The following is a 25,043-nucleotide window of genomic DNA, read 5'->3' as shown; positions in this document are numbered from 1 at the left end:
TTTCCCAGCGTATAGTACCCTTCTACTTCATCAAACAGAACCTAGCTTCTTACGAAGATCTGACTTATCTCAGAACTTAGGCGTATCTTTCCAAAGTATTCATTCCTTTCTGTTTTATATCGATGTGAAGAAAACACTTTTCGACATCGCTGATAATTCCTACTATTATTGTGAGGTTGCTCGGTGACGGGCGAGATATTCAGAGACAATAAGTTTCACAGATCACCAAAGCTTCTGGTTTTGAATAAATATCATAAGTCTAAAGTGCCCAGTTTATTTTCATGCTTTCATGATTAATATTGTATTTCTTAGGTGTCATCAGCGTTCAAAAGTGCCTTTAGTCGATCCTCAGCGACTTCAAATGGCCGAATGGGCGGGGTGCACTCGATTTTCTTATTTATCCATCCTGCATTACTCACAAAGAGGTGGCGCGGGGCAAACTACACAGTCTATCGGCAAAGTTCGCAAGGCTAATCGATATATTTTAAGTACAATGACGTTATTAAAAGCAGTACCGTCAGGTGACAATGATTTGGGGAAGCTGATATCCATCCTGCTTAATATAATATTATAATAAGCGACATTAGCAATGTAGTTCAGTTTAGGATTCAATGTTTCAAACCGTGCAGGGCCTACTTGGGTTCCTAGAAGAATAACAGCAGTCTATTAGATGCAGATATCGTTAGGGTTTCGGGAACATATGTATACAATATCCTATTTTTCCTTTTTCTTCGAAGCATGCTTGTGCTTTCATATCAGCAGAAGCTCAACCTGCGCACAAAGTAGAGTTGCTGCGGTAATGGCGTAATTTTAGAAGAGAGTTCTATTTTAGGATCTCGCAGGTCCATTATATATTCTAAGTATAAATGTATGACTTATCAACCAGAGCATTATTGCCTTGTTTCGTCTGGTTTGAACTGAGTATTTTGTAGGTTAAGCCACTCCTCATATTTGCTCCGCCTTATTTACAAGACGAAGTTGCATTTATGTATATATATATATATATGTTTGTATTTAGGAGTAATCGGGACTTATATTGGTGGGCTGTTTTACCGCAACGTGTAGCGTTCATTCTTCTGTCGTGATAGTAGAGAAAAACTAGGTCTTCATTAAGCGATGCAGGCGTACGATAGGCAAACCAAACGGTTAGTTTTTGAAATATGAGAGAGGATTAATTATGGTCGGCTGTTTTTGTACCGAACAAAGTCCTACTTAAATTATTACCTCGATAACACCGGACACCGATGCCGTTATCAGTCCCAAATAGGAGCAAGTGTAGCTTTATGGACTTAAATTTTCTAAATGTTACAGTTAAGAACTTGTTTATTTTGTAGCCTAAAATGTAGAAGTACTAAATCACTGATTTTCGAGAAATTACCAGTTAATAAATATGTCGCTTGCTTATATTGTGCCACCTGGTGGGGCTATATGAACCACTAATGATCCCGTTCAAAGATGTCAATTAAAGTTATGCAAGCGGTCAAGTATCGCGCTTCTGACCTTTTCCTGACAAGATTTCCAAAATATAGGATTGGTTTTCTAAGAGAACAGATATTCATATACAACTAAACAGCACATTCATTTTAAAAAATTTAAAAAAAAAGATTTTGGAGCCATAAGGAATGATTAATGGCTGTGTCAAATATTGTGATCCTTTGATCCTTCGCAGCCAGTGACAAGGTGCTGTTGCGCTGTACAGAGCGCAGAGTACAGAGAGCCCCGTCTAAAAGCTATAGCTTGTCTAGGTGCTGTGGAGAACGTGTAACAATGTCAACGCCATTCACTAAAGCTAGTTTGACCGCGTTTAGACCTGTTCGCGTCTCATGCTCATCTACGATTAGCAGACATGGTTTGTTTACGAGACAACAAATCACGACAAAACGCTCAACACAGCCTTAAAACATTCCCTTTGCAACCACTTGGACGAGTTTGCATTCGAAGAAACACCAAACACGACTCGAGCTTGCGGGAAAGCAGGACAACGAGCATTCTGACACGATACAGTGATGTCAATTTAAAAAGTAGTTTCGTTCCTTCAGGCGCAGTTACTTTTGAAGGGTTTATTACCGCAGGAAATCATCTTGACTAAAAATATTTAAAAGGGTAAAGTTGTACGACTCCATTAAGATTTGCATGTTTCTAGCGAAAACTTTGACCGCTTCCTTATTAGAGTCCATTATCCGTGCCAAAGGACTTCTGTTCGGCTTGCCCCAACGAAGACTGATCGTGTAGCGATAGGAAAACCATTATTCAATTTTCCCTGCAGCCCTTCAGATCATGATGCCGACTGCTCTACGTTTAGTCACTGGGTAAATTTGTCCGAAATTAGCCTCTTTTGGCTTGACTATGGTACAAGCTCGAATGATTCTTGTGCATTGGGCAAAGTGCGCCGCTAATATAGCCTACTGACATGCGTCAAACGTACGACGTGAACAAGGTAAAGAGAGCTCGTTTGCAGCTTTTTCCATAGCCTTAAACTGAAATTGCCCATCCCAAATTCGCGAGCTCTCTTCCTAACGGAAAGGACTCTATCTATAATAGTTGCCACTCCTTCCTGCGCAGTCATAGCTTGCATTCTGTCTCTATCAGCTTTCTTTTGTGCGTACACATAATATCAAGATTTCGAGTCCACTAGTAGTTAACCCCTCTACGAAACTAGGCAAGGAATGTGATCTCGATCGTTTCTTCACAACAAGTGACGATAAAAGGTACCGGAACAGGTTAGTTTAAATTGTTGTATGATGTATAACATGAAAGACCGTAACGGTGTTAAAGGGACATAGCACTTAGACATTTGATAGATTTGCTGGTAAAATTGCGCGTTCTCGATGATGCCTCATAACGCATGGTTGTTTCACTGTTATATAAATCGGCCGAATGGTCTTAAAGCGGCAAGCACGCGTGCAGAATTTTAAAAAAACATAATATTTTAACCTTTCTTATATTGAATATTTCAAGTCACTATTCAGTGCTAACAATTTACCTCTAATTAGCAAGATAAAGCAAATCAACGACATTATTCAAAGGAAACTTGATTTTTTTATTTCGTTTCCTATAAGCTGGAAATCATACTAGCCTATATAGCTTCACCTCTCCTTGGCAAATATATAGCCCTCAGGGTGAAAATGTAACGTTGAAGTAACGACATTTATCAAGTGTAAGTTGCTTTCAATTTAGAGTTGAAAATGTAGCATTGAGACAGCTGAAATTGTAGTTGAAAAACGAGGCCGCTACTTCACTTTTGTATTGTTATTAGGTCTTGATAAAATGCGAAAAAAATACATAGCTTTTCTATACAGCACAACTTTTTAGGATCTTATTGCAGAGAAAAGATTCAAAAATTTGAATTACGCAAAATTTCTGATCCGATCCACTTAACTACATCCAAAAAAAATTAATGTGTTTTGAGAATTTCAAAGCAACGTTCGCTGGCTGCTCAAATCGCTCCCCTGTCCCCCACATCTCCTAAAGATTCTGAAGAAAACATCTGTATCCAGGATAGAAGGTTCACAATAGGAGGTTAGATTGAAAAAGTCAAAGAGAGCACCAAAAAACCATTTCGCTATTTCAAAGAAACTGGAGGCTGTTTTCGGGATGTGGTTATTTTATCCATTATGTGTCGTTCATGCGGGTCACAATTATGTTCGAATTCTCGCGCCATATTGCATTCGCCTGACCATTTGCTTTGTTAGGATCGTTGGTCTGCCGTTAGCGAACATTTTGGCGAGACCCTAACGAGCCTTGACGTACCAGTGTTATTGCTCTGCATTGTTTCATCTACTTTGTTAGTTTGTTAGAAAACTTATTCGTGGATCAGGAGATGAAACTTTTGTAAGCCTTGAATTTAAGCACTATGCGTACCTAGATGCAAGCACATCAAGTAAACAGATCCGCCACAGATGTGATGGCGACCCAGGCAACGGTTTCATCCACATTTCATTCAAATAATTTTTATTTAGATACAAAAGACAGCCACTTGGTCTTCTCGGATTTATGCCGAACGTACCATACATAAAAATCGTTGTTGATTGATTGAAATGATCCTTCTTCCCTAAACGGTTTTAAGTGGATTGAAATGTCTGCTTGTTACACAACCACGTTTCACCATTGCGAATTTGTTCCGTAAACCACGAGTAGTAAACCGTTTATGAGGACAAACACAGTAATTCGGTTAATTCGTGCCCATCACAAGAGATTCAGTTCTAATATCTTCTTGTCGTAGTGCATCACATGAGGTAAAAGCCCGGAGTTGAGGCAATGAATCTAATTTCGAGCATCAAATTTTATAAGTATTGACGTTCGAAAAATAAACATGTTCTAGAAGCTGGATCTAAATTTTGGCATTAGCTATTCCGATAAATTGCCGACTTACAATAACTGAAAAATCTAGTTTATAAAGTATAGTTTTCGTGCATCTTCATATGAAGTCACACTGGAGTAGTATAGAACCGATTTTCCATGAGACGACATAGGCAACATAGCATTTTGACAGCAGAGTTGGTGTTCACGCTAAAAATGGGTAGCATGTACGTCAAAACACGAAACAATTCTTTTCGGTTGTTAACTACAGACCCATTCATCCATTGCTTTGAATTTACTATTATAAACATTTGGGGCTGATACTCGCAATATCAATTTGGTTTTATTTCCATCTAGTTACACACAAACACAAGACGCAGTTCGAGCGAAAATGATCCCGTTACCTTAATAGCCTTTTGCTTGTACAGAAAGATTGTGGGTTAAGAAAGCTTATTCCCTTTTGATGAAAGGCGGCACGATTGGGAGAGTACTCATGGAAGATCCAAAATGAAATAATTGCTCGACGTGTTCACTTTAACATCGCCACAGGTTTTGCCTGCTACTCTTTTGGAATAGGCCAATTGACTCACAAGAATCATGCCTCGGGTTCTAACTTCAGCTGGGTTTCACTAACCTTAAAATTCTTTGAATCCCTGCGACGTTACGTCTAAACAACACGGCAACATTAGTTTTCCAGCCCAGTTCACAATACAACTAGGTTCCCCAATATGCTACAAAGCAGGTGGGTTACTGCGTGAGTATCGGTGCTGAGGGATTCTAGCCATCATAAAAAATATAATTAGGTAAACCGTCGAGGAGGATAGTTGGTCACGTTAATATTATTAGCTTGTTTACCTAATTTAGAACGTTCTGATTGTTGTTAATTCCAGATCTACATCAGATGAAACTGACTCATACGGATCTGAAGCCAGAAAATATACTGTTTCTCAATTCCGAATATGATGTTTCCTACAGCAACACAAAAAAGGTGAAACTGAACTTTCGTTTATTTTTGACTGATCCTGCTCTCAGAATGCAATATATACATAAATATGCTTCAGTGTACGACTAGGGGACCAATCATTTGTAATCAGTTTTTTACTCTTTATAGGCAGCTGGCCAGTTTGAAGCTAGCAGATTAGCATCGCAAAGATTCAGCTCCCACAATCTAACTTTTGAAAATTCAATTTTGGATTAAATCAATCTAAGATACAATCCTTCCCTGTCGTTATCCCCCGGCACCTTTTATAAAAATGAGAATTTTCTTATATATAGTATTGGTACTACACTATTATTGTTACACTTTAAAGATATTGGGGATAGTTTGGTTACATAATCCACGCTTTTTTCACAGTATCCATCGGGTGTAAGATAAAAGCTCTTTTATTATTCTAAGAATGCATTAATTGCAAATAAACAAGCAGAGCATTGATGTCGATGTCTTCTATTCTTACAATGTTCAGTATCATGTTTTGTGGAAGCTATACCTAAGTAACCTGAAAAATTCAGTAGACTTCTATCTAAAAAAGAAAGCTTTAGACTAGAAGCTAATCTGAAAACTGTTAGAGGGTGTTTTAAGCAGCGCGCTTTCAGGAAGCATTTTTTGAGCGCCTCCGTTAATAACGCCCTAGCTAATGTTTTGCGAACGGGCTTAGAGAGTAAAGAAAAAATTGTTAGACTGACACTCGCTAATTACCAGTAATTTAATGGCTTATATTTTCTATAGCAAGTCACATATGAAACAGCAGAGATAAAATAAACGCTTTTTAAGTATCGTAAATTTTGACGTCAGGAGATAGCCCTTGAAAAAATACGTCTGTTATTGAAGTCGTTTATTTTTTTAACTTGTTATTCAAAATTAAGCTTATGATCAATTTTCGAAATTATTATTTTAAGAATCTAGCATATGTGACACTAATCCTCGTATTCGGGTGCCGTTGGCGATGCTAGCTGTTCCATTAAATAAAGAATCAACCAAGGTGGGGGTGGCCGGGTCCTTTTGCATTCAACGAAAAAAATTAGTAAATAACTTCACTGATCATAGTCTGCCTACCTACCTAAAGGCTGTCACAAAACAAACATGTACGTTAAAACGAAAGTTAACGGCCGCTAAAATGCTTACCCTGGCATTTAATGGAGGAACTTAGAAACAAATGGGAATATGAACGTGGATATCACGCTAGATTTTACACTATCTATTACAGATATTGATATATACATATTGATCCATGCCATTGAATTGAGTCATTAGTACAACATTGCTCAGTTAGTTGACCAAACTAGATTTCCGTTTAAAATAGTAGAAAGCAATTTCATCGGAACGGTATCTTTAGGACAATGTTTGTGTTCGGAAAATGCCTAGGGACAGGTTTTCATGTATCCTGGTAAGATTCGTGATGATAAGAGAAAGAAATCGTCGAAACATCTACTTTTCAACTGTAGCTAAAAGAGGCTAAAAGTACGTACTTTGCATTTAGCTTGACGGATTACTACGCTGACACGGTAATCCTTTGAGAGAAAAATGGCGTTAATGAGCCGTCTTTAACTCTACAGGGATTTACAGCATCATTTTACGTAAATATTAAATCTTCTAGAATCAACCTATAGCCCCAGTATATACATATGTACTTTTCTAGGGAGAAGGATTCGGCCACTGGTAATAATTGCCATTGCAGGCTCACGGTGAAAATCTTTGGAACCGGGTTTAAATGATGTGAAGTTTGTTTTTCTAATACCATTACTACTAATATCAAAACAATCGAACTAACAAACGTGACTTGAAAACGACTGCTGTAATAAGAATGACATGTCTGAGAAAAAGAAATCCCATGACAAGAATATAAAACAGTTTTTCTATACTATAGTGTAGGCCTAGCACAGGATAATATTTTGGGATTGTTATTTTGACAATGGTTCTCAATTTGCAAAAAAATTCAAATGTAAAAATAACTCAGCGTTTTTAGCCTTACAAAATAAGCACACATTGGCTTAACTTTTCTTCCTTGAATTTCAACTTTTTCCATAGTAGAATCGAATATAAGATTTATTTAGAAAACATTTTTGATATCCTAAAAATATCGAGGTTTTCATATTTTTGCTCTCTCGGCCGGCCTAATACTCATATAGAATTTTAGAAATTAGGACCAATTTCATCGTGAGATCCCGACAAAAATAACTGGAGAAGAAACGGGGCACCTCTGGTAGGGTATCGGTTTAGCAGTAGGGGAATTACTGCAATCGAGTGACAGTAACAAGCTTTAACGTAGAATGATTAGAAGAATAATAGTTCAGTGGAATCAGAAAATAGGTGTAGTAAAACAGTCAACTGTACGAAAAGTCAGCTTTAACCTACGTTCAGATAGAGACTGGCCGAGAAAGGGAAGGATAACCACTTGGGCCTGATTTCTCATTATAGCTATCCGCCGAAAATAAGCTGTTATACTGTATTGCCTTAAAATCCGCTATCACGCAAGTAGAGGCATTCCGTCCAACAATAAATATTCAATATTATAATCAAGCTATATACCGGTTAATTCGTCTGGCCTAATAATTATCAAAAAATTTTTCAAAAAAATCACAGTTTGCAAAAACACCCTTCCATCGTAGAATTTGACGTACTATCGAAAACAAGGGTAATTATTTCATACGAAGTGAACGAACGACTCCTAAGATACTATAAATTGAGATATAAACTATTTATAATAAGGATCGAGCAGTGCGGTCTAAGTTGATTCTCATTGTTGCGCATGGGCAGAAGTTCTAAACAAATAAAGAGGAAGCTGATCATATTTTTTCAAACTGTGATATGCGAACTTCCACTTTGTATACTCAAGCTGGTAAACGTAACCAATATTCTATATTTTATCGGCCCCAAATCCAAGATGGTATGCTGTAAAACGTAAATAACTCACCTCATTGATATGTCGTAATCTACTGAGTTATCTCAATTGCTTGTTAGAAGGACGTATTGCTTATTCGTTAAAATAACGGTAACCAATTTATGTGGAGCCTTTCGAATAACTCCAGTTTTTTTTTAGTTGGTCCTAGATGTTAGAATATTTATCTTATTTGCCATCTCCGCGCTGGCACTCACGCTACACCGCCTCTGCTAGCATAGTAAGCGTGGTTGCTAAGCTGCTAAACGCCAATTTCTCTCTTAGAAAGTACTTTTTTTTTTTTTTTAACTTTAGTACTGAAAGAAAGAACAACGTTACAACATACTGTTAGTGAAAGAGAGAGAGCTAGCTAGTTCTCTCTGTGTGCGTAGTTGTATATCGCTGCGAAGGATCGCTCTCTTGCGCTCGATCTGATCTGCGGCCTGATAGTATGAGATTTGGTATTTCACAGGTCGCTCATCAATAGCTGAAGAGTAAAGCAGTGGTTCGGTCATCGGAAGTTTTCAATCTGGGTCCCCCTTGACCTCTCAATAGCTTGTTTTGTTTAGCTGGACGCCAGTCTCTTGACCCAAGATAACTAGGTAGTCAGTCACGAACGACGCTAAGGCAGCTGTCGCATTGATGCTGTCGATTGCGTTAGTAAAAATACTTGACATGCTGTCCCTTATGGTAAAGGCTCTATACTGTTATTAACTAGATTTAAATTTCTCCTTCTGTCGCTTTCACTTATTTCTGTACGTATTCTGATCCATTACTACTTATGTATGCGTGTGATTTTTAAACAAATACGCAGCTTCTTTTAATTCAAATGAATTACGACAACTACTTGGGCTCGGGATCGTACGTGGAAACTTTGTATCGTGTTCTTTTCGCTTCTTTCGAACGAAAAAAGCTGGTTCAGATTTAAACAATTAACACAGAGCCTCAGTGCTGGCGATAACACCCGTTGCGCCCCGTATTAGAAAACAATCAACTTTCCCAGAGTGCTGCTCATATACGTAATGCACAGGATCGTCACAACTGTCAATTCTATATTTAAATAGTATTACTATTGCGCTACATATATATACCGCTGCACCTGTTTCCAGTTCGATTATATAGTCCATTGTTTTATAATATATGAGAGTTAGTAACGGGGACACTTCAGCAGAGCGGACCCCTGGTTTATGAGGTTGATAATGCGGAGCATGAACGGGACGAAATACAGCCTGACCGCTGTAATGGCGGTCTTTGGTGGCTAAGTTTGTGCGATGCTACGCTGAATGTCGTTGTGGCACTCGCAGCGAGCGACCACCGCTAAAACAACTCTCATCTTCCTATGCATATTGTCTTCAAAGCTGACTGTCAGCGAAATGCTTTATCTTTGAAGTGTTAGAAAAACTAAAGGACCACATTCCTGCTCCTCTTCGGAGCCGATTCTCTTTTACTGTTTCGTTCATCGTAACGATTGGCTGGCGCACTACAAATATTCCACGATTGATGCCTTCGTAATGAAATATGTAGAACTATGGCCATGTTTGTCTACGACGCTGCATCCCAACCATCGTATCCATATAGCTTTAGCAGCACCGATGTGCATTCTCGAAGAGGGCAAACTCTGGCGAAACCTTGTTCGTTTTCATATATACACCAGAAGTATAATTGAGCTCGTTGTCAATATAAAAAATCGTTCTGAGTCTAGAAGAACATTTGGCATAAGCGCTCGTTGAAATGGGCGTCATCTCACTTCATAGAAGACCGAGCTGCTAGTAAAGAATAAAGTAAATCCATTAAAATTCCGTATTTGCTGTTTTGTGTCCAAGCAACCTCTGGATGTGCTCTTATAAAATTCTGGAGATAATGCATTAAAGCTTGATACGAATTTCTAACGTCATTAAACTGTCGATGCATTCCCGCGTGTTGTACATTCAGTGAGCAAAATAGCAGCCCAGATATTGACAGTGTGCCTCTCAACACCCCTCTAACTACCCTTGTAGATGTAGCTAGCTAGTACATTTACCTGGTGACAAAAACATCTTTCGAAACTACTAATGCTAGTGTTATTCCGCGTCCAGCTGAAGGCGGCTAGAATTTTACGTGGGAATATTAACCTGGTTTTCGGGTCGGTTTTTCATCGCTTCATAGTTAGTTCGCACCTATTCAATGAGAGCGGACGATATAGAAAGCACGATTTGTATGACCTTGAAAGAGTTACAGAATCGATTTTTTTAAAAAATAGTTATAGGAATTGCAGCACAGTATGATCGCTAGCTTAATGTTCTTCCGCCCGCCCTTATGTGGACAACTTCCTTTTACGTGCTGAGGAGTAATTATGTCCATTGTTTATATAATACTTAGGGTATGCTCAAGTCGTGCAACTGGGCTTAATTCCGTACATTAGAGAAAACGATTCGTGCCTACTAGCGGACAATCGGCACACACTTTGATTAATACATATGGCTCTCAGTTAAATAATAAACTTGCAAGTTACGTCAGAGATGGCCAAGCAATTCGACAGACTCTGCCCACAGCAGCTACAAGTCGATAACGGCTGCCCCGTATAAGTCTCTTTCCAGCACTTTTTGGCTTATAGAAAAGCTGCAACAGGTACAGAGCTCTAACAAGACTAAGCACAAGGTACGCACACATGTTTTGCTAATGACGCTTTTAGTAAACTACTAAAGCGGTTTCATCCAAAAAAAAAAAAAAAACATGATAAAACGTGACTTTATCTGCCCAGACAAATCATTTGACCAGGAAAGACTGTATAATTTCGTGTTTTTTTTTTTTATCGTACGTCAAATATTTTGAATGTTAGTAATACGCGGACACAACTCGCTGGCCTCGCGTCTGCAGCTGACTAGATCGCTTGTAAGGATCTATGAGCTTGAATGTCGTGTGCCAACGTGCTTTCCCCGGCGACGTTCTCCAATCTGTGTGCATTGTAGTAAAACAATACTTGTTTTGAAGCGGCTTGTATTCACAGACACCACATGCACGGAAGGTGTGGCACGCCTAAATTGAGAACGATGCATCTCTTAAATTATGCCTAAGAAAAGAACTCAAAACAATTTTTTAACGCGCTAGACGTGTCATGCCTGATGGTCACGTGTATTCAAAACAACCGTCCGATCAAGCCGAGACTTAAGCTACTCTCTAGTCGTTTTCAAAATAGCCTTTTTTTTTTCAACTCGCAAAAGCTTTCAAGCGGTTAACGTTCCGTTCAAATACGCCACATACGAAAAATGCCAATGAAATCAAATACTGGCTTGATAACAAGCCCAAAAGCTCAATAAATACAAGAGGGTCTAACAAATACTAACTGTTTAAATTTATCTGAACGACCCTATATTTTATAAACAACCCTATATTTTAAAGATTATTTTCTAAAATTTAAATTAAAAATTAAAGTAACATAATATAATTAAGAAAAAAAAAACCGAGGTGCATTTTGATGAATTTTCTGGTCTGTCTTATGAAGATTCGTCAATTTTTTAAAACCCGCATAGAAACTGGAAATCAAGTGGTGTCAATTTCGAACATTCTTGATGGAAGCTTGTTTTGCCCAACGATAGAATAATAGTTGATCTTCGCTCACATTCCGAAAACGACAGACCGTTTTTTGCAATAGTGAATTTACTACTCTCGCCTAAAAGCAACTGGCTTTTCTCCGGTACCGGAAGTAGCGTATGAACGCATGCCCGTAGCGGCAAGCAAACCGCCAAAGTTTTTTCAATTGGAACGCACGATCCTGCATAGTTAAAGCGCCGACTCTCATGCAGAGAAATAGCACCAGGTCCTGAGCTGGCGTTGAGAGTCACAAGCATAAACGCATAGCGAGCTTTAGCAGTACAGTAGATGGGTCGGCGTGCTTCGTTTTGCACGTCTTCCGTCCCATAATTCCCCAATAATCCCATCAGTTGGTGTTGCGCTTGGGCTAACACAGGCTAACTTGGGCATGCGCTAAGAGTTATTTCGTTGTAGATTTTTTGTTCCATCTAATGCTTTATCTTTTCAGTTATTATAGCGCTCAAATATGAACGTAAATCAGTATGAATATCTGTTACATGTCCTTATAGATCTACAACTCTAACGTTGGTCGATTGCAGCTTTCTTGAGACCCTGTTGCAACTAACCCCGTTATAGAAATTTTATTTTCCTGACTCAGTAAATCTATTAGCATAATTTATTCCATTGCGGCTACCCTGTTCCACGTATCTTGACTTATTCCAATTAGATTATCTCAATATTACTGCAGTAGTGCTGCAGTTCTCTTATCAGCTAGTTCTCATTTTTGATTCGTGTCCTACCTAATATCACAAGGTTACTGCTCGATTACCGACCGATGCTTCTACAGAGACCCAATTACAGTTTCTGCAAGGACCTGATTATCATTTCTGTTATCCCGCTGCAATTTTTCGCCCACATTTACCTATAGTTTTCCAGTGAATTAGCTGATTTCTTATGTCGCGCCATAACCTGTTACCTTGACATAGTCATTCTATTGGCCTTGTGCTTTCTGAAATGAATGTTTACTTTGGTGCAATTATTTCTTCTGCCTTATTACAAAGTTGCTATAATCGCGATACTCGAGTATATTTGCCCAGTTTTCCTACTTTGCCTGACCTGTTTACCAGCTTCCACGTCGCCAATTTTGTTCCTGTTTTTGCGAGTTGGAAAATAACTAACCATTTGGGATAAGGCGTTCATGAATGTCTAATGGTCGTCGGACAAACCTATAAATGTACCCACATAAACAATATGACCGAAATAAGAAAAATTTGACCACCCCTAAAAAACCGATTAAAGGATATGACACATAGAAGTGCTAAATCGGCCAAAAGTCATGAGTCAAAGAAATATTATGGCTGCTCTTGAAGATGCGCGTGGAACTTCTTTTACGGACCACTTTAAATGGGCCATGGCGAGTTTGTGGTCTTGTTTTTTTTAAAGAACTAGTCTTCTTTCGGTAGCAAAGATTGTGGATGAATTCATGCCCGCTGTGAAAAACAGCCCACCAACGTTTACCCTGGTTTACACGACACTATATGTATATCTAGCCATCTAGCGGGTCGAAAAATTTTGATAGCGTTTATATTATTTGCGATTTGGCAGGTATAACATCTAGTGAATGTTAATGAGTGAATCAATTGAGTACGATTGAATAATAATGAGCTTACGATTGCATACACCGTATAGCGTTGAAGATCCACTAGAGATATGATCGCAGCTTAGCGTCAGAAGCGGTAAAGCAAATGGCCCTAGTTACGAACACTTTCGAGTAAAATAGAGCACAGACAACGCACTCCCTGTCAGCTTACTAGGGAGTTCCTATGAAACTATATTTAAATATGAAAATATTGGAGATGAAAAAAATATTTCCTACGAACTCAATCTGCAGAGTATGGAGACACGTATAATACACTCTAGAGATGTTGCACAGCCGTTATCACCAAAAGGCCTGCCTAGAACACGCCCTCGCTGCCCACGGAATATGGGTCAATGTGTATCGCCCACGATCAAAGGATCAGGCAAGAGACTGATATCGAACAATAAAGAAAGCTATTTCGGTGCCAGTGCCGAATAAATTCAGACGCAAGCCAACGCAGTGAACATTCGTATCTGTTTTTCGAAATATTCCCCGTAAGGAAAATGATATAGCACATATGTCGAATTCCGAAAAGCTTTATAGACAGACATGTGGCGCAGCAGTCGACAGTGTGGTTCGTCGATAACAACCGATTGCCTTATATCCACGTTTCAATCATGGCCTGAATCGTGTATTCTGCCATCGATTCTACTAAACAAGCTATCAATGAAGAGATTAGGTCTGGCACCAATGTTAAGAACATCCGAGCGTTGGCCCCAATATGCAAACAACAAAGGATATGAACGTACATTAAAATGTGGTCTCCTTAACTGTCATGATTTAAGACTTAAATTTGTACAACTCCATTGATTTGGTTACAGAAACGCGAAATCCGCCGTGTTCGTGACACCCGAATCAAGCTGATCGATTTTGGTTCAGCAACATTCGACCACGAGCATCACTCAACAGTTGTATCAACGAGACACTATCGCGCCCCAGAGGTTATCCTCGAGCTCGGCTGGAACTGCACATGCGACGTCTGGTCAATTGGATGTATCCTTTTCGAGCTCTACCTTGGAATAACCCTTTTCCAGGTGGGTGTTGGCTGAACTAAATAAAATTTACTTTAGATGTAACCGCAGCAATAACACGTTTTATTTATGAACAGAAGGGATAACAGGCAAGGTTTTCGTCCATTTACCCCTACCGAGCCCCGTCTCTGTTTATTTTGCGATTTGCTAAACTCTGGCGGCAAGTTAAACTGGTCTATTTTTCGATTAGCGAAGATGGGCAAAGATAGTGAAATAAGAACGGGCTTCAAAGGGTCAGCGCCAGCAATCCAAAGTTTGTAATATTAGCTGAGCTTTAAACGCAAAATGGAGAAGACGCACACGAGCACAGAAGGTGACTAATGGTACGGAATCATATAATTTCGCTTTACCTTTCAGACGCACGATAATCGGGAACACTTGGCTATGATGGAAAGAATTCTTGGACCGATACCGTATCGCATGTGTCGTAAAACAAAGACTAAATACTTCTATCATGGTCATCTGGACTGGGATGAAAAAAGTTCAGCGGGAAAGTATGTTAACCAGTAGTTACTTTCTCCCTTGCTCTCTGTTATATTATTTCGAAGACATGACCACAATTACAGAGGTAATCAGTCTTCATGGGCGAGGTATGTTACGTGGCAGAGGAGCCAAAGTAAACGAAAGCCTACTGGATATTGATAAACACCCAGGATAGTATTAGTCCGACTCGTAAAGCTTTTCTCGCATGGACTTTTTACGTCGGAAGCTTTCTTAATGCATTGGTGCTATCAGCACTATAGCAACGAATGAAACCTAAACCCGCTTAAAAAGTTGAGAATGGTAACTAAAACTTCTTAAGAAGGTGACTGGCAATGCAATTGAATGATGATATAATTGAAATGAGCTGTTTTCGCTGACCTGATCCGAGTTTTGCTGTGTCTCTGTTTTGTACAGATATGTTCGGGAAAATTGTAAACCTTTATTGAGATACATGGTATCCGACGACCAGGATACGCGCAACCTTTTCGAAATGATCGCGCGAATGCTTGAATACGAGCCATCGGCCCGGATCACATTAGCAGAGACCCTTGAGCACCCCTTCTTCGAAACGCTTGATCCTTCACTTCGCATACATAAGCTACCGGGCCGGTACCTGTTAAAACAAGGTAAGCGCTTCCGTTGCCGCGCTGCTGGCGTACAGCTACTGCTATTTTTATTATCATTGTTATTATTACCTTTGTGAGCCCTGCTAAAACTACTATTACTACTACTAGCATTACCGCCATTAAGGGGGCGTCTATTGTTGAGAACAGGGGAAGCTACCTGTATGACAACCTGTCAGTTGGCCCTATCAGTTAGATATAATTGATTTAAGACATTGAGAGTAACACGAATTCGCCTATAGACGCGATCTGAGTGGGAGCGACGGGACTCCAAAGGAAGGCTTCTCTTGGCCACCGCCTGGTCCCTAGCCTTGCTATTCGCAGCCTTCATCAGCTCTTTTTGATGCTCCACGGCCATTTGGCCTCCCGCGCCGCAACCCCTCGGCTACCCGTTTCGAAGGGAGTAACTACTCCGACATTGAACCATGTGCACCTTGCCACTAGCTAGCATCAATGCCTCAGTTCGTCGATCCTCGCTGCTCGACTGCGCAAGACATTGTCTAGCTCAAGCTCTTGTCCGTTCCTCTTGGCAGGTTCCGTGCCTGCGACCCCCGCGGCTTCGAATCCCTCGGTCTCTACCTCGGTACCCCTGCCCGGCCCGTCCGCTGTTTTCGACACTCCTACAATTTCCAGCTCAGTCTTCAACTGCATTGATCCCGTCGTTGACTTCGAGGCGCAAGTGTCCTCACAAGTTCAGGATCCGACCATATCGACAGGTGATAGGTGCGCGTTTTATCGGCCGACGAAACAAGCCAGTGAAATAAACATGTCTAAACTTGGTAGCCGTGAACCCGCACTAACACCATCCAAAAATATAAGCAAATTCAGAGAAATCGAAGAAGAGGATTCTAGCGGTGAGGGCTCGGATGGCATTTCGATTGAACGCAGCAATTCTTGGACAAGCGCATCGAGTACTGGCTCAAAGCATGCTATAGCCAGTCGTGATCCTTTTAGCTTAGAAGGTTCGCCAGGGCCCTTTGACCTCGGTACTCTAATCTATGAGGATATCCGGGAAAACCCGGCGCTAATTCAGAAAATTATCGATAGGGGTTCTTGCCAGCCGTCATTGCCATTACACAACTTTACAGACCTCTATTATCGAAAACATGACTCCCGTACCTGGCTTTCGTATTCGACATCGAGGGACGCGATTTTCTGCCTGCCGTGCTTCCTGTTCGCAGTACGTGACGCAGCCTCGTACGACAACACGTTCACAGAAATAGGAATGACCGAATGGGGGTCGCTTAAGGAAAACATTGAGCGGCATGAAGCATGCAGAATGCATTTACTTGCCGTCGCGGTGCTCCGTATATGGTGTAAAGCAAAGAATCCGGAAGATCAGATCGCTCTTTCTGGCAAGGAGATCGCTTCATTTCGAGAGATTGCTCAGCGCCTCTTAGAGGTACTATTTTTCTACTGCCGACAGCCTGCCTTAGCAGGTAATAGTGATATAAAGTCAAAGGAAGCGCCTGGTTTTATGGACTTGGTGAGGCTCGTGGCAAAGAAAGAACTCGGACTTTCCCTTTACCTTGCGGAGATGGCAACTCGAGGAGGAGGGGAAGGTGGTCTGTTAAGTTACATGGGCCGTCTTGAGTTGGTTCGTCTAACAGCCCAACAGTTGATTTCCCACATAGCGCAAAAGATAAGCGAGACGCGTTTTTACACACTAGTGATCGACGCGTGCGCTAACAATCGAATATCAATTACAGCGCGCTATGTTATGAGAAAATCCATAGATACAAAGGTACTTGATTCGTTCTTGGGGATGATCTATGTGTGTGAAGGGGCCTCTTCAGGCAATGCCCTGCTTAACTATATAAAGAACATTGGTATTTCAATTGAATACTGCAGAGGATTGTCATTTGACGGTCACCCGGGAATGCGGCGTCATTACGCGGACATTACTGACGAGGTTCAAGCAATTCAGCCGCTGACGATGTTCACCCATTCGGCTACACATCCAATAAATTTCGTACTGTCTGACTCAGCTCTCATTCATATAGAAGTATCCTTATTCTTTGAAGCTATTCGCCGCTTTTTTGGCCACTTTGCTAGTAACAGAAAAAGATGGAACGCTCTAGAGTGCTGCTTAGTGGGCAGTGAAATCGAGGAGAGATGTACTAATGGTCGTTGGGAAATTCATTTGGAAGCCGTCGATGCCATCATCATTTCATACGACGAACTTACTTCATTGTTGCGTAGAACGGCTACCGACAGCAGATGTACTCAAGAAGAGCGGGTAGACCTGCTGATGGTGGAGAACCAAATGAAACGCTTTACTTTTATTGTTCTTCTTCAAATTTGGCGGTCCATACTCCGCAAAGCGAAAGTGGTCACCAAACTACTTCAGAAGGATGACTGTCATCTTTCGAAATCATCTGTGATTCTTGGCGGGCTTGTGGAAGATCTCAAAGAAATGAAATCTGCGGTTCTATGCTACATTAAGAAGGCTAAAGCGTTTGCTGAAAGTCATTCACTCCAAGCAGAATGGAACGCAGATGAAACTATCTATTCGCAAAAGGCTTTTGAAATTGAAATATTTTTTCCTATGATGGAAAGCCTTATTGGACAGGTGGAGACTCGTTATGACAGCGTCACAAAAGCCCACGTACTCTTTGGCTTCCTTAACCCTACTGGACTTGTAGAAGCCCGAGAAAATGACATAAAAAATAGCGTCGCCAATATTGGCATCGTTTACCGAGCAGACCTCGAAGAGCAGGCCCTTTTGAGCGAGTTATTGTCTGCTCGAGTTGCTTTCCACGAGGAGCTTTTGGCAATGAAATCGCCTAAAGAGATCCTTGACCTTCTTGTAAGTATGCGTCTTACGGAAGACTTCTGTAATATGTACACGTTGTTAAAGTTATGTCTCTGTCAACCGACGTACGTCTCGCCAGCGACTATGGAGAAAACAAAGCGGATTCGAAGTGCCGTACAACTGGGGGACTCGGAACTAGCAATCATAGCTGCTGAAAATGCTTTGGCTGACGACGCAGACTTCAGTTCTGTCATAGATACCCTGATTGGCACAATCGCGAGACGTTAATCAGCGGCTCAAACGCTAAAAACGTTAAAACGCTAAACGTTAAAAAGGACTTGATGATTTGTTTACTCGTCTCTGGAATCATTGTTCATGCTACTTCAGATATATGTACAGTGGATAACAATGTTATGTTATTTATTCTAGTTTATAATGATTTTACTTTGTTGAAGTTCGATACAAACACATATGCTTAGTGTTCTTATTTTGCTTGTTGGAAATAAATACTAGAGATTGATCAATGCTTATAAATTCCTTTTGCGTTTTCAACATTAGTTAGTCCAAACATGATTTAATCGCATGGATTACCAACATGGACTATACCGTGAGTTTGTATTAATTTCTTAAGTGAAATTGCCACAAGGCCGCATTCCCGTATGTAGAAATATTCAGGTTTTCATGTAAACGTCAAAAAATGATAATACTAAATATGAAACAGCTCTTGCCCGATGTGCGTCACAGATATTCCCGATAAGGCTAGCGACACGCATAGTAGGGTATGAGGATTCTGCGCTACGAGAAGTATGTGATCATCGGTCACGCTCGTTTCAGTTTTCCACTTTTTGTTATTTCCTTAATTCGAAAACAGCGGAAATGGCATTTCTCGACAAAGATCCGATATAATTTTTGTCGGATATGTATTTGTTTTTTTGACGCTTTTGCAATTCCTTCGACGTGAAGAAGTCCTCGGAACTGCCTATTAGTTATGGTATCAAAGACTTGTCTCCACTAGAATGGATTGAGCCGAGGTGGATTTTGCTAGATTTATCAGTGATGTCTCCGACAGTACACGTAGCCATTTGTCAACTGTGAAATTATACTGAGCACCTCGTTGTAGTAGATTATTATGATGACCGGAGGTATCCTTTTGTTTCTGCATTGGTGAACCAAAGTAGTGGGTAATTTTCTCATAGAGCGAAAGCGTACGTAAGCCATTACATTGCAGGCAGTGTGGACTATGAAGGCGACCGCAAGAGACATTCGGTATCAAGTTGACATTCTGACCCGTCCGGCCACAACTCTCAATTAGGCAGTCAGCAGAGTAGTCTTCGGGAGAACCGCAAGATTCTTCATTTTCAAGACGAAAATCTTCCTCGACGATCCCTGGTTCCACATCGTCAAGACGTTCATCATGTTAAAGATCATAACGCAAGTCTTCAAAACTCTACGTATAGCCGATGCCAGCAGTGCGCTCTTTCTTGACGTGGGCGTTTGCGGCGAAGACTTTTTTCGCCGCTTAACTTTTTACAAATTTAGTGCTACTGTTATTCACGATAGAGTGCCTTCTATTGCCCTTTTTATCTCTAGTACCCTACTAAAGAACTGATAGGGAGACGAATATATTAATGCGTGTATTCTCTTAAACAAACAAGCCTGTTATGTTGCCGGGCGAACCGCTAAACTAATGGATTGACATTTATACCAAGTTGTTTAGATGCACGAAACATTGTCTGATAAATTTTTAATGTTAAGGAAAGCTGTCAATATTATTTTTATATCCATAATATATCTATCGGTAGGTATACAATAGTTAGACTAGGAGGTATCTCAAAGAGATTATGTACCTTCCTAATTCATGTATGTGGCCAACTTACAGGATAGTCAGCCTGTGCTCGATAACTAAAACTGTAAATATAACTTAATAGAGTCCTTACACGCCAAATCAGTTGTCATTCCTCTGTCACTAACAACTTTCAATTATTCGAATCGGCGGAACGTTGAAATATAAAGCACGTCCTCTAATTTTCCTACCATCTTGTTAGTAAGCTAGATATATCACATACGCAAAAATCTATGTCCCTGTATAAAGTACGTCAAGTTAGGTCGACCGCGAACGAATTACGTTATTTTTATTCAAGCTTTACGAAAATGATTACACATTAAGAAGATTACACATTAAAAATGCATGTATATACACACATATAATTACATGAAAAGTGATATTCAGATCAAGGTAAGCCAAGAAATAAAGTTAGTATAATTATAAAAGGTAAGTGAATGTAAGTAATCGTTATGCCAAAGAAGGCTCATAATGATTTCTACCGAATAACTTCTGCGTACGCGCCTGTAATTTATTACAGCATTTCATTCAATTAACATACTATTCGTTCCATCAATAATAAGAGCACTTCGTTCTGTTTGAAGCACCTCATGTACGTTCATCGCATAAACTTCGATACTCTACCTCAAGCGGTTGGCAGAACTCATCTAATTTTTTAGACGGGAAACTAAACGGCAGAAAGCAAACAATTATTTTCCATATCAAACGCCGAGTTTCGAGTAAAAAGGTATCGCATCAATGATGTACTATTCTGCCTGGACACATCTCGAACTTTCGACAGCAGGTTCTTATCATTCAGTTAAAGACACCCATAAAAAAAGACCATGATTCTTTTATTATAATAAAATTCATACATATAGTTGGTAAACCCCTCAACTTTTTGGCATGGTTCTAATGTTCGGAGGTTGACAAATGGATACATAATAATTGTATATCCATCGGCCATCGTTACCTACTTTGTAGTTTTTCGATCACTAACCTAACAATTCTAAAAGCCCGATCTTTTAATAATCGTTTATTTATAATACATATTTGAATCTGCCTAGTAAATAAAGCCAGTTGGTGCTTGGGTTTGCGCTCTAACAGTTCGACCCTACCATTAATAAATAAAAATATGGAATAATAATACTAAGAACAATCGATATTGTAAAAGGGGAAAATCTATAATAAAGTCCTAAATTCTTTCCATACAACAATAATAACTGATACAATGAAAAAGCTGCCATTACCATTTATATTATAGCTTTAATATTTAGCCTTAGTTGGTTATCAAACATCATTTAGCTAATCAAACTTTATTTCGTTGCGGAATTTTATTCCATTTTGAATAAGGCCAAATGTTTGCCCATCTATGATTATTATAGACTGTTATTAGCAATGACCGATTTCAGGCGGATATTCAAGTCAGTCTTTCAAAAGCTAGTATCTCTATTTGCCATAAACCGATCAATACGTTTTTTAAAATACAGAAAAGGGAAGATACGTTAATCGGGCGGGTGAAAAGAAAACATCTTAGTTAGGTTTGTATAATTTTTAGCATTGAGTCATAAAAATGTTGAGGTTAAACGTTTGTCGTGGCGGAACGTGATTTCTCCTTTAATTTTTTTTCTGCGACTTGAATCAAATGGCCGACTGGTGCACAGTACCTGTACAAGGTAACGTGTCGATTATTTCTTGTTTTTCTCACGATGGATACTCACGTACTTTTCGCAATCTAGCCAACATGCATATGTGAGGTCTGATTGGCTAGGGGGAATCCTGTATCCCACGAGGTATAGGATACACCTGCACGTGTCTTTTCTTAAGTGATGAGGTCATCATTTCAAAGAAGAGCGAACCTTCTTACGCGGCCCGCTATAATGTTACGTCTACGTACCCCACAGTTTTTTTCACGAGTCGGAATTGCATTAAGCCCTTTCTAGAATCGAACTTCCTACACGGATTTTTTGAGACCTCCGTCGTTGACAGCTTTGCATCTCGAATGAAACATGTAATTGAATCGAACACGATGCAAAGGAGAGCTAAAAGGAAATCCTACAAATCCAATAAACAACCAATCAAAACAGAATTCGCGCTCATCTAGACCTGGAATAGCAATTTCAAGGGTTCTAACATACTTTATTTATGATTTGCTTCAGCGCCTGGACTAGTTAGGAACAGAATGTTCAGGGGAGTGCTAATTCAACAAACTGCATGCTTCGTAAGTTAAAGTTTCCCCTGTGGGACAATAGTGATTGCGTTCTAGCAGTATCATCTACGCGTTCATCTCTTTCTTCAATTAAAGGCAACTTGTAGCGATGTGTGTCTAACTTTTTACACCAAATAGTACAGCCAGACATCGAGAGTTTAACTGCGTTTAAAAGCAGTTTTTGGAGCAAGAAGGGTAAAGTTAAACCAAAACGGACAGCTCTAGAAGTTCCATGGCAACGTAGAAGAACATTTGATGAATAGTCACTTGTATCGAAATGAATATCTCAATAGTCTCTATTTGACAATTCATATCCACTACATGTTGAATAACATATAAAAACCAACTGAACGTCCATGCCAACTCGATAATTTATACTTCAATATTAAGAATTAAACATTGATAATTTATCAACGACATTTGCTTCCGCAGTATAGGGCACGGTGATCCGCAATCTTAGGTGGATAGTGCCAAGCGTCAAAGTAAATGATAGAGTCCACGAACTACATATCTACGTGTTACTTTGTAACAATTCTTCCACAGGCATTGTTTCCCACTCATAATTACTTATTGCTTTTGTATTTAAAAAAAATCAGGGTCAATATTGATCGCTTTCTTTTCGCAAGGTTTAATGGACTGTGGACATTTAGATGTTTTAGAGACCATGCGTTATTTCCAAAGTTTTGTACGAAGACCAACATATCTGCAAGCAAGCAGGCCAGCACAGCTCTTGCTAACCGGATATAAACCTAGGAGTCTTCTTAGAAGAAGTAGATTTGACTCTGTCCGGTCATGGTGGTTACCATCATAGGTGAATTAAGGGGAAGCTAGTTTTACTTACTTTGAGTCTAACAGTAGGCGGAAGCTTTGAAACGGAACTCCAAGCAATTTCCTTCCCGTCTACGCGTAAACAAAAGGTCTGACTCTGTCCAGAGATCTGAGAGGGACAGGTACTGCAGAATATTATTGATACTACCTTTACCTGAAAATATCTAACCCTGCTTTCAAAAAGAATCCCTGCGGGTTATTAATCGAAAAGCACTTCGCGCTCCGCTCCATTTACACGCCGGACTATTACACGCTTGGAGTCAAAATGATCACCAAGACTGTAAGCTTATTCTTATTTTCCATAATATGGCGCTCTGAGGAAAGCGCATCGGATTCCCCCGGATCGACTGACTAATATTAATGACGGACAAGCTTCGAGTTACTATCGCTTGTTTCTTGGGAGATCGGCTTCCCTACGTCGTCTGCGTGCGTAATGATATGGATGCCTGCGTGTCATCTGGTATGGAAAGTCAGAAACTATTAACGCAAATAATAACGGATCAATGTTGTTTCCCTATGCAAATCGTTCGTCTAGACGATAGGCTGGCTTTCGGTCGCTCCGTCACCCAGTGTTGTTGAACTGTAGTACGGCCCTGGAAATATGAACTGTCTTTATCGGAACTTAACAGTATGTCAACTTCTCGTGTTTGCAAGCCATAGTACAATCGCACAAATATACAAACGTACTATATAAAACTTCGCTTTTCTTCAAACATCATATACTAATGCCGAACGAACAGATAAGAGGAGCCTTTGTCCTGAACACTTGCCGTTCGTCCGGCAGTTCGAGATATGGCACGAATTTACGTACGAGGATATTAGTCATACTTACGCACGTAAAGATATTAGCTTTCTTGGCAGTGTCTCGTCACAATAACATGGATTTGTTGATCATTGTTTACCCTTTGGGATCAGTGTGAGCATTACAGTTTATCGTCATTATAAATAATGCCTCCATTGGGTCGGCTTGTTCGAGCTGATCAGGTAAATGCTAAAAAGCTTTATCCAGCATTTAGCTAATGTAATTAATTTTCTGGAATTTTCGTTCAGCTAGAGACTAATTGAGTATTTAGTTCGCAAATTTATTTGCTCGACGTTCACGTACCAAATCTGGTCCTCTTGAGGTCAGATGAAGCTGGTACGGAAATGATCACCAGATTTATAATCAACTCAAGATCCAATATTGCTACACGAACGTTCGTTGCCCTGACTGTGCCATGCAACCGACACAGCGGCTGGGAAACGTTTTTTCTGTTGTATTAAAAACTGTACAATGTGTTATATTATGTGTCTCACATTAAGAAGGAAATTATGTAAAACTTTAGTTCGTGATTTGACCAAATGGAGAAAATGGTGCCTACAGGCAATTAGGTACTTAGATTGTTATGTCTATTTGACTGAAAAAATACATCAGTTGCCGGTTTAGTGACGGGTAGAGTCGAAAAAAGTGTTTCCATAAGACTCTGCAGTATGTCGAGAGCCATACCCGATGCTGTTAACATATAACGACCGGATTAGTTTAGGTTCAACTGCGCAATTAGCAAGCTTTTCGGTGGTAATAGCAACAAGGTCGTACGAGACATTTATGATTGGCCATAGCCACTTTGTCCTGCTAGTGCCTAATAAAGAGAGAGCGCTGCTTGCTGAGCTCGCCCCAGTAAGGGCGAACATTTTCTTTAACAACCATCTTTATAGGGAACGCAAACCACATTCAACCTATTAGGTACAGTCAGCGCGCCTTAGGATGAAACAATACAACCAGAATATCTACTGGGATGTAATCGTTTGTGATTATCCTACCAGGTACAATACAATGTACAACAAACATTACAGTACAAACATGTTACAAAACAACGTATGCACAAGCACATATTACTTGTTAGGAATAATGCAGGCAGTTCTATGAACTGGGCTGGGTTTGAAGTAAACCCGTCCTTTGTTTTGCATTGGGCGCTAGCTCTCTGAACAA

General features: G+C 39.9%; 1 protein-coding gene across 3 annotated transcripts in view; it reads left to right on the top strand.

Annotated features, from left to right (window-relative positions):
- The window catches only part of LOC111268875 (uncharacterized), a 56,855-nt gene extending 38,106 nt beyond the window's left edge, over nt 1-18,749 (top strand). For all 3 annotated transcript variants that reach the window (XM_022848090.2, XM_022848086.2, XM_022848089.2), the window contains 5 exons: nt 5,190-5,287; nt 14,145-14,357; nt 14,712-14,848; nt 15,252-15,463; nt 15,994-18,749. In XM_022848090.2, coding sequence (XP_022703825.1) covers nt 5,190-5,287; nt 14,145-14,357; nt 14,712-14,848; nt 15,252-15,463; nt 15,994-18,503 — 3,170 coding nt within the window. In that variant the 3' untranslated portion in view covers nt 18,504-18,749. The remainder of the gene's footprint in view (nt 1-5,189; nt 5,288-14,144; nt 14,358-14,711; nt 14,849-15,251; nt 15,464-15,993) is intronic.
- The last annotated feature ends 6,294 nt before the right edge of the window (nt 18,750-25,043 follow it).

This window comes from Varroa jacobsoni, unplaced genomic scaffold, assembly GCF_002532875.2.
Source record: "Varroa jacobsoni isolate VJ856 unplaced genomic scaffold, vjacob_1.0 scaffold_1327, whole genome shotgun sequence".
Classification (NCBI taxonomy): domain Eukaryota; kingdom Metazoa; phylum Arthropoda; class Arachnida; order Mesostigmata; family Varroidae; genus Varroa; species Varroa jacobsoni.
Note: the sequence above shows the minus strand (reverse complement) of the source record. Positions and strands in the feature narration are given on the sequence as shown.